The sequence below is a fragment of the Sinocyclocheilus rhinocerous genome, unplaced genomic scaffold (assembly GCF_001515625.1).
Source record: "Sinocyclocheilus rhinocerous isolate Xijiao unplaced genomic scaffold, SAMN03320098_v1.1 scaffold366, whole genome shotgun sequence".
Taxonomy (NCBI): Eukaryota; Metazoa; Chordata; class Actinopteri; order Cypriniformes; family Cyprinidae; genus Sinocyclocheilus; species Sinocyclocheilus rhinocerous.
This window is the reverse complement of record NW_015660877.1, coordinates 1,134,056-1,143,831: the sequence shown is the minus strand read 5'-3', so window position 1 is coordinate 1,143,831 and position 9,776 is coordinate 1,134,056. Positions and strand designations below refer to the sequence as shown.

The 9,776-nt window shown below is 34.4% G+C and overlaps 1 protein-coding gene across 1 annotated transcript in view; it reads right to left on the bottom strand.

The window, feature by feature from the left end:
• Positions 1-9,776, bottom strand: part of tspan15 (tetraspanin 15) — a 17,860-nt gene continuing 8,084 nt past the window's right edge. Inside the window, exons 5-8 of the mRNA XM_016534678.1 lie at positions 7,612-7,725; positions 2,273-2,323; positions 1,782-1,917; positions 1-11 (exon numbers count right to left, since the gene is read on the bottom strand). Of these exons, the coding sequence (XP_016390164.1) occupies positions 1-11; positions 1,782-1,917; positions 2,273-2,323; positions 7,612-7,725 (312 nt within the window). The remainder of the gene's footprint in view (positions 12-1,781; positions 1,918-2,272; positions 2,324-7,611; positions 7,726-9,776) is intronic.

The window sequence follows — 9,776 nt, the reverse complement described above, 5'->3', positions numbered from 1 at the left end:
TCAGGTAAAGACTCAATCTGAAGTAAAACAATTATAAAATAAAAAAAGTTTTACAGCAAATATGGTGAACTAAAGGATTGGATTTACACAGCTTTTAAATGTGGAAATGTTTTATAGTCAGGATTTATACTATTACTCATCTTAGACACAATGTACAAAGGAAACAGCACTCTTATTATGATCGATGTAGCTGCTGTTTTTGTAGACTTTAATGGTAGAAGTTCACTTATGTGAAGCACTGTTTGCACTGGAAAAAAGAAACCTTGACTTGCATTACCTGAGACTGACAGGGTGCTAATTTTCAAAACAGTTTCCCTGTTAAACACAACTAAGCTGTGTTAAATCTAAAGGCATTCTGACTGTCAACATGACGCATCTTTAGTGCACTGCTTCAGATCTGATTTAGTCCTGAGACAGAAGGTCAGTCCTAGTATCATTAAATTTTGATACAAAAAACTACCCATTTTCAGCTGACAGATGAAATAATGAATCCTGGGAGTAACTGCGAAAATGATATTGACACTACAAAAATTGCTTGCATCAATGTGTCTGTGGCTGATATTACAAAAGTAACAGCACGGTTGAGTTTTGCAGAGCTACAAACAGTTCATTTCACCCACAGCACATGATAGTATCTGTATAAATCCTTTTTTTTTTATGAGTTTGCACTCAGTCAGTTAAAGGCATGCATTTGCAGCATTTGGCCCACTTGCTTTGGTACTTGGTCTCCTGGGTTCCGCCGTCCAGCAGACCATCCAGAGCCTTTATAAGAAAGACTTAAATTACATTTGGTGTGCATGTGCTTTCTGTGCTGGTGGGTTATTATCAAAGGTGCAGCATTATTTAAATTACTACAAAAAGGATTCAGAATTTATGTGATTATGATAATCTACATCTGGGACTGTGCTGTGGTGTTTTTCAGGGCATCAAGGCACCTCTTTAACACTGGTTAAAGTGGGGGGACACACAGAAACAGCTGCACATTAGAGGCTGCTTTTGAAAGTGAATCGGATTTCTAGACTGCTAATTTGTTGAAAACCCGTCTACTCATGGTACTCTTTTGAGAAATATTGAAATTCATTCAAACCACGCCTCTCACCACCCACCTCTTAATCAGTGTGGAAAACACTTAATGAGAGGATACTTTATAAAAGGTTTCTTAATTACACTGAATTTATGAGTGGGCACAGATAATGATGAAACCTGAATAAAGACTAGATGAAATATCCTCATAAATCAAATTCTTGGTCTTTTGAGGAGAAAAATTATTGCCTTTTTTTGTTTTGGAAAGTTCTGTCAAAGTAAATATATGAATATGAATAATAACGTATTAATAATGCTAATAATAATTAGTAGTAGTATTACAAACTTTAAATATAGCACATTTACACAATTAAATCTAATAACGTCCTACTAAAGTGAAAATTGAATAGAATTTTGTTCACATTCTTTTCTAAGAATGAGTAAGAAAAACTGAGTGCTGGGGTACTACCGATTTTGTGACGTTCAATGCAAAAAAGCATGTCTGAGTGAGACAAACCCCCCCCACACACAACACCCTTGTGAAAACCATTTAAAACTACATTAATTGCTGTCACAACTCTTATTTTGAACTCCTCAAACACTTTGAAAGGTTCTTACAGCCAAAGAAAAATGTCATTTTTGTTGCTGGCAAGCTTACAGACTTTTAATTAAAAGTGATAAGAGCATGTATGTTTTATGTAAAGTAGATAATTTGTATTATTAAAAAGTCTTATGCAGACAATCTGAATCTTCTTCACTGACAACCACAAGTCTTACCTGAGGAACTAAGATGCCCAGAAGAAGTCCAGCCATGATTTTACAGTTGTCCATGAACCAAATGAAGACGGCATTAGTGCAACCACGGGTGTAGATCAAATCTATATTTTCTATCCTCTGCGGGCAAAGGTCAGGCAATAGAAATGTTATTACATTGCAGTGTCAAAAAACTGCCATCACTTTATGTCTCATTAACAACTAGTGTTATAAAGTGATTGATTGAAAATGAGAGATAATTGGATGCAGTTATAAGGCAGATCATCATTCATCTGAGGTGTTGCATATCCTCACAGCCTGTTAAAATTCAAAGGCGTTTCTCATCGCTCTTCTCAGATGATCAGACCTTTGACCCCTCCAAATGAATGTATTTACACCAGGTGGATTGACACAGGACACACAGCACTTATATCAGAATGCACTTATAAGCTACGTTAACTTTCTTCATTCAAGGAGGTGTGATCAGGGCACATACCTCTTTCTCCAGGGCCTTGTATCCACACAAAGTATTAACAACTTCAGAAGGCTGTAATACACAAGCAAATGCAGTCTTAATATTTTTATGAAAGTAAAACACCTAGATGCATACAGTAGCTAATGGTTTATTCAGCTGTGAGATTATGTAAAAGTACCGATTTGGCAAACAGCAAAACCTTTTGTGGGGAAGACATTTAACATTCCCAACCCGCTGTATCATAGGTATGAAATTACACTTGGTGCTGATTAATGACTAGCGTACTCTCTACAAAACATGTTTCCATTACACTAGTTTTGATCCCTGTTTTGTCATTCTAAGTTATAGAGGTTTTAGTCTTAACCTAATGTGGTGATAAGACTACTACGCTTTATAAATTAAGCTGATGTCATTCTGTGAGTAACTGTACACATTTTGATGACATTTAAATGGTTAGTTCACTCAAAAACTAAAATTCTATCATCATTTACTCATCCTAATGTCATTCCAAATTCATAAGACTTTGGTTCGTCTTTGAAACCCAAATGAAGATATTTAATGAAATTATAGATTTCTATCCCGTCACTGAAAGTTCAAGCAACTTTCAGTCAATGTGCTCTATGTGCATTGATAAATGTTTCTAAGTAAATAGACGCTTAAATTAAATCTATTCATCATATAAAGTGATAGCGTCTCTTCATAAAAGTTGGACTGAACTGCTTGATTCATATGGGTTTCTTTCCTGATGTCTTTATGAACTTTTTCGGTTGTATGAACTTTCAATGGAGGGACAGGAATCTATCAGATTTCATTCAAAATATTTTACCTTTTGATTCAAAGATGAACAAAATCATAAGGGTTTGGAACAACATGAGGGTGAGCAAATTATGACCATTTTAATTTGGGGGTGAAGTATCTCTTTAAATCAGTGTGGCATGACCTCATTTAAATGGAAAATGTTCCATATATAGAGTTTTCAATGTAATATGTTTACCGATGACCAACAATTTACATTTGGAAAACATACATCAGGAGACAACCCAAAAAGACAAACTGATGTGTGGATTGAGAATTTTAAACCTCCTTTAATCTCAACATATTTGTGTTGATGTGTGATTTTTATTTAATATGAGGTCTACAAACAAATAGGCAGATAAGTTATCAACATCTTGTTTCATTTTGCAACAACTGTGTATCTAAGACGATAAGCAGACATTGTTGCAACTAAGGCACCTTGAGGAAATTCAGTCAAAATGACTGTGATATCAAAACCTTGTAGGCACAATGCCTTAGGATAATATACTTTATCACTTAGGAAAAAAATGTAGCAGAATCAAATCAAATATGAGAATCAAATGTCAATATATTTGCATTTGCACTGGGATTTTTGTTTTTGGAAGATGCATCTGCCAAAATATTCTACAATTTATTTCTTCATACACCGAGCTGGTGAAGTGATATAAGATTTCATATCTTGTAATCTGATTTAGAAGCAAAGAAACAACAATCAACAAATTGATCTCCATTCTCCATCAGGCTTAATGGAGTGGGATTAAAGATCATTTCATTGGTATTAAAGGTAATGCCCTCAGATTACATTCTGCTATTTGATTTCAGACAAAACTTTCTGATGTAATCTTCATATATAGACAGCAGCATTGCTTTGTCTTAGACTGAAGTAGTGATGAGGTAATGCTTGTCCATAGGTAATCTGCACACAGCTGGACGTCGGCAAACAAGCTCTGTGCTTTTTCCAAAACTAATGAAAAATGAATGTCCTTTTTGACTGTAAGACCTGCTTTAGTATCGCACTTTAGAGGACCTATTTTTTAACTGTCCTATGCAACTCCAAAAATGGGCTCTTTTAATATTCAGATAAATGTAATTTCAAGCTGGGTCTTGTTACGAATGCTCTGGCTTGTGTTGAGAATGACAAGAAAATAAATGCGCAAGAAACTAACAAAAATAGCTTCCGTCTTTATCAGCACATGGTGTAACAATATCTTCCAGACACTTCCAGACTTGCAGATGGGTCAATTCCTGTTAAGCAGCACATTTTCACGTCCCCATCATATGTCATATAATGGACTTTATAAGACATTTCAGATTTGGGGAACACAAAAAATATATTTAGATTTTTTTCTATACAATGAAAGTGAATGAGAGCTAATGTTGTTTGCCGCATTATCAAATGATCTCCTTTTGTGTTCCAGAACAGGTCACACAGGTTTAAAATGACACGAGGATGAGTAAATTATGACAGAATTATCAACATTTTTAGGTGAACTATGATTTAACAAAAGCCAGGTCCCTTCCACCAGGAAGTGATATCATTTTTGGCACGACAAAAGCAGCACAAATATTCCAGCCTAAATTGATACTCATGTAAACGAACTCTCAGCCCCTCACTGGGCAATGGCTAGCTCTAGCTCTTTATTTCCATCCTGTTAGACAGCTTGTTCATGCTATTGCCATTGTGTAAATCATCAAGCTATCAATCAATGCTTCATCAGAGCATATTTTCGAAAGTCTAGTACCCATTTATAGACATACTTCTTAAAATATAACACAATAATATTCACTTTCAGCAGTTATAGATTTCAAATGTACACAACACAGGAATGATCCAGATAACATAGGATCATTATGAGCTCAACGTTTTCCATAAACGAACAAAAGTAAAGCAAAGCAACTGGGTATTATAAAAACTGGAAAACCTGAGCAGAAAAACACTTCATGCATCATTTCAAAAGTATGATGTGTGGACAAAGTTCTTTCCCAGTTCACTGGATGTAGTGCCATTGTTTTTGCACCTGTAAAATTTGGAATGTGCCAGTTATTTGTGAAACTGAAAGCAGATATGAGCAGAGCTTAAATGGGACAAAACAAAATGGGGAATGCTGAGAAACACAAAATGACCTTTTTTTTATGCTTTCCATCTGCCCACATTTCTCCCTTTAGATCTCCTTTCAAGTGAGCAAACAGTAACCTCTTGAAAGACTCACAAAAGAAATAAATGCTTTTGTTTCCCGTCAAGTGAACCAGGGCTGATCTAAATTTAGAATTTAAGTATTTGCTTCCATTCAATTTAAGCGCTAACACTTAAATCTTTCCCAGTTCACTGGATGTAGTGCCATTGTTTTTGCACCTGTAAAATTTGGAATGTGCCAGTTATTTGTGAGGGGGCGCCTAGATATGAGCAGAGCTTAAATGGGACAAAACAAAATGGGGAATGCTGAGAAACACAAAATGACCTTTTTTAATGCTTTCCATCTGCCCACATTTCTCCCTTTAGATCTCCTTTCAAGTGAGCAAACAGTAACCTCCTGAAAGACTCACAAAAGAAATAAATGCTTTTGTTTCCCGTCAAGTGAACCAGGGCTGATCTAAATTTAGAATTTAAGTATTTGCTTCCATTCAATTTAAGCGCTAACACTTAAACTACACTTAAAAATGCTAGGATTATATTTCGTTAACAGAAGGTTTATTTATGTAGGTTATTCGACAGCCGACAGCAACGACTATGCCAAAGTTTACAGACATACAGCAATATTTGTTTATGAAACATTTTCAAAAAGATCCTGGAGATAAGAGGACTCTGCAATAACATGAGTTAACGTTCTGTGTTAACAGGACACCAAATGAATTCATGACTGCAGCTTCAGACACATTAATTTGACTATTTGATCTAATGTGCACACCAGATTTTAATTTTTTTGAAAGATGTGTCTGTAATATTGGAAGATATTATTAGAATTTAAAATATCAGCTTTTTGTTGTTGTTTTGAACATATTTTAAAGTGTAATTTATTCCTGTGATGGCAAAGCTGAATTTTCAGCATCATTACTCCAGTCTTCAGTGTCACATGATCCTTCAGAAATCATTCTAATATACTGATTTGAATTTGCTCATGAAAACATTTGTGCGGTTTAATATTTTTGTGGAAACTGTGATTACATTTTTAAGGGTTCTTTGATGAACACAAAGTCCAAAACAACAGCATTTATTTAAAATCTTTTGTAACAATGTAAGAAGTCTTTAATGTCATTGTTGATCAATTTAATGTGTTTTTGCTTTTGAATTAAAGCATTAATTTCTTTAAAAACAAACAAACAAACAAACAAAAACCCTTATTGGCTCCAATAAAACCTTACTGACTCCAATGAAAATGGTATTGTGCATGTGCTTTATGACAAACTAGAGTCATATAAATGTGACTCCTCTCGTAAAAAAGTAATATATTTAAAATACATTTATTTCATACTAAGTATAGTTCAAAACTATTAACATATTTACTGACATATTGCTCGAGACTTACTGATATAAAAATTATAATTAAACTTTATTTAGAGTACTACTTGTGCACATTTCTTAATTTTAAGCCTAAAATGTGTTTTAATGTCCCTATTGATGAGGATTGTATGAACTTTGAATAATATCAGTCTTTAAATGCAAGATATTTTAAGTGTTCCATGAAGTGTGCTTGCAAATGTTCCACTTTAGCACAATCAAATATACTTTAGTATATCTTTAGTTGAACTTCAGAACTACTTCTGCACAATTAAAGTGCATTAAGTGCAAAATTGGTAGTTCTAATTTAGCAGACTTCCAGTATACCAGTTTAGTATACTAAAAGTACAATTGCAGGGTATTTTTTATTTTTCACTAGGGTCTTGTTGTAAGAGTAGTGTTAAACAGCAAACATAACATAATGAGCGGTGTGTGCATGTGTGTATAGCTTTACAGTTTTACAGTACCTTTTTCTGCATAACCCTTTTTTGTGCATAATATCCCTAGTAAAAAAGTAATATATTTAAAATACATTTATTTCATACTAAGTATAGTTCAAAACTATTAACATATTTACTGACATATTGCTCGAGACTTACTGATATAAAAATTATAATTAAACTTTATTTAGAGTACTACTTGTGCACATTTCTTAATTTTAAGCCTAAAATGTGTTTTAATGTCCCTATTGATGAGGATTGTATGAACTTTGAATAATATCAGTCTTTAAATGCAAGATATTTTAAGTGTTCCATGAAGTGTGCTTGCAAATGTTCCACTTTAGCACAATCAAATATACTTTAGTATATCTTTAGTTGAACTTCAGAACTACTTCTGCACAATTAAAGTGCATTAAGTGCAAAATTGGTTGTTCTAATTTAGCAGACTTCAAGTATACCAGTTTAGTATACTAAAAGTACAATTGCAGGGTATTTTTTATTTTTCACTAGGGACTTGTTGTAAGAGTAGTGTTAAACAGCAAACATAACATAATGAGCGGTGTGTGCATGTGTGTATAAGTTGACACTGTAAACTGTAGGTTGACATGAAAACATATTCATAGACAAACCTTGCTCGGACAACAGGTGTAAGGCACCGCACACGCTAGAGGACCAGGAGCAGAGCAGTTATGATACATGTTCACCTGCCAGTCCGTGAAGTCGGTTCCCCCACAACATTTGAACTGGAAAAACAAGAATCAAAGCAGTAAAAATCGCTTGTAGATTGAAATATCAGCAAAGCTTCAGACGAAGGCCAATATTATTCGGAAAAGTTGGTTGTTTCCTCATCTGGCACTGCTGAAGACATTACAAGACTACTAGAAGAATAATTGTACATTGCATTTTTAAAAACAACATTTGGGTAATGTACAAATGGTTGGACATGAGTTGAATTTTCTAGTGTGTCATCAGCTAAATTGCACCTAGGTTGACAGGGAATGAAACACGAGTTGAAATGAATAATCCGAGCTGCTCTGTATACATTTATAGAGCCAAAACTTTCAGAGGACGAGCATGAATAAATATTAGGCTCCTGTCTTCGCTCTATGAATGGCACAATTCATATTCCAGCACCACAGCTCATTTAAATGGCAGTGAATAACATTAGCGGTAATTACTTAAGCACTTGCTTGATTCTCTCATAAGAAACACATCTCATACTAATGTACAAGAATTCTATGACAATCAGCTTAAGGAAAACAAAGAGCATAATTTTTTGATGAAGATCCTACTGTGGATAGCTAACAGAAACTAATGCAGCATGGGATGTCAGTCACAAAACAAATAAATGAGGAATGACCAGGACCACTGGACATAGCAGCCAGACAGAAAACAGAAAACACTAACTATGTTCCGATTCACATGATCTTGTGCAGTGTTCACTGCTCTCTACACTACTGTGAATGGGATATCTGTAAAAATCCACTTCACTTAACAAAACTGGCTCATTTGGAATGATTTTTTTTGTGTGAACACTGTAGAAACTAGATTACTTAAACTGAATAGAATAACAGAATTACTTTTCACTGCTTATTTTAGCCAAAATTTGTGTTGTACTGAGGGGGAGCAAAATGACTGTCAGGTTTCTTTCTCTCTCTAAATCTTGTGAATTGATATTCTGATGTAGACTTGCTTCCTGTGATGTTTTCATTATCCTTCAGATTGAACACATCTTCCCTTCTATTGGAATCTTATTCAATATAATTATCCTGTGAAGCAGAAACAAATACCCACTGTGTCATGTTGAGCTTTTTAGGATACTGTTTGACAGGGAAAAAAAGAAAGAAAAATTTCAAATAATAAAAAAAAAACATTCAAACCACAATGAAAGACTGCTGTGACAGGCACTGAATGTGGTTTAAACAGAAATATATAAAATAATCCCTTTTTCTTAACAATGGACCAAACAGAATGTGCTAAACCTTTTCCTTTCGACCATCACAGAGTAAGGGAATGATTACTAGAAATTGACTGTTCTTAGAGGTGCCGCTCTACTTAATTTCTTTAAAGTCAAGTCAAAAAGGAGCTTGTTAATAAAATGAAATTGCTGTAATATTTCTGTACATAACTGAGAAACAGCTGGCTGTAATTACTCACATTAAACAGGTACATGCAGATGCTCAGTGTGAGGTTGTGCAGCTGGTGGACTGGCACAGAGTCATTCTCATGTGCCTGAATGCACCTCAGAGCCACTGGGCTCACTTAGAGTGTTTCCATTGAAATGTCTGAGCATTGAAATGTTGTAGATGTGTCTGCTGGGTGCCTAACATTTTTAACTACAGTACAAGCAGTGCTCTTTAAATGGACTCGTCCTATAAATAAACACAAAGGAATTTCTAATGGTTGGTTTCAATGTGTTAATTCTGAATGCACTCAAAGAGTTGTTGTTACCTAATTAATGGTCATAAAAAAGTACATCTGAATTGGCATTACATCTGAGTTACATGATTATAAGGGCCTTGATTTTCGTAGTTTAGAAAACACAGAATGAATTGTATTATCCAGTCATTAAAACAGAATTTATAGAGCAGAATGTCATGGAATTTGGAAAATAAGTCAAAATTAGAGCTGTACAGTTGATGCTCATGTTTTTTTCAGTGTCTGCTGACTATATGAGTACATCCACATGAACTTCATCGAGATCTGCAAATAAATTCTTTAAAGGGTCTTCACTATAACATTCAAATAAAAGTTCTGTTTAGCCTGAAAAATTATGGCAGAATTGATAACAATT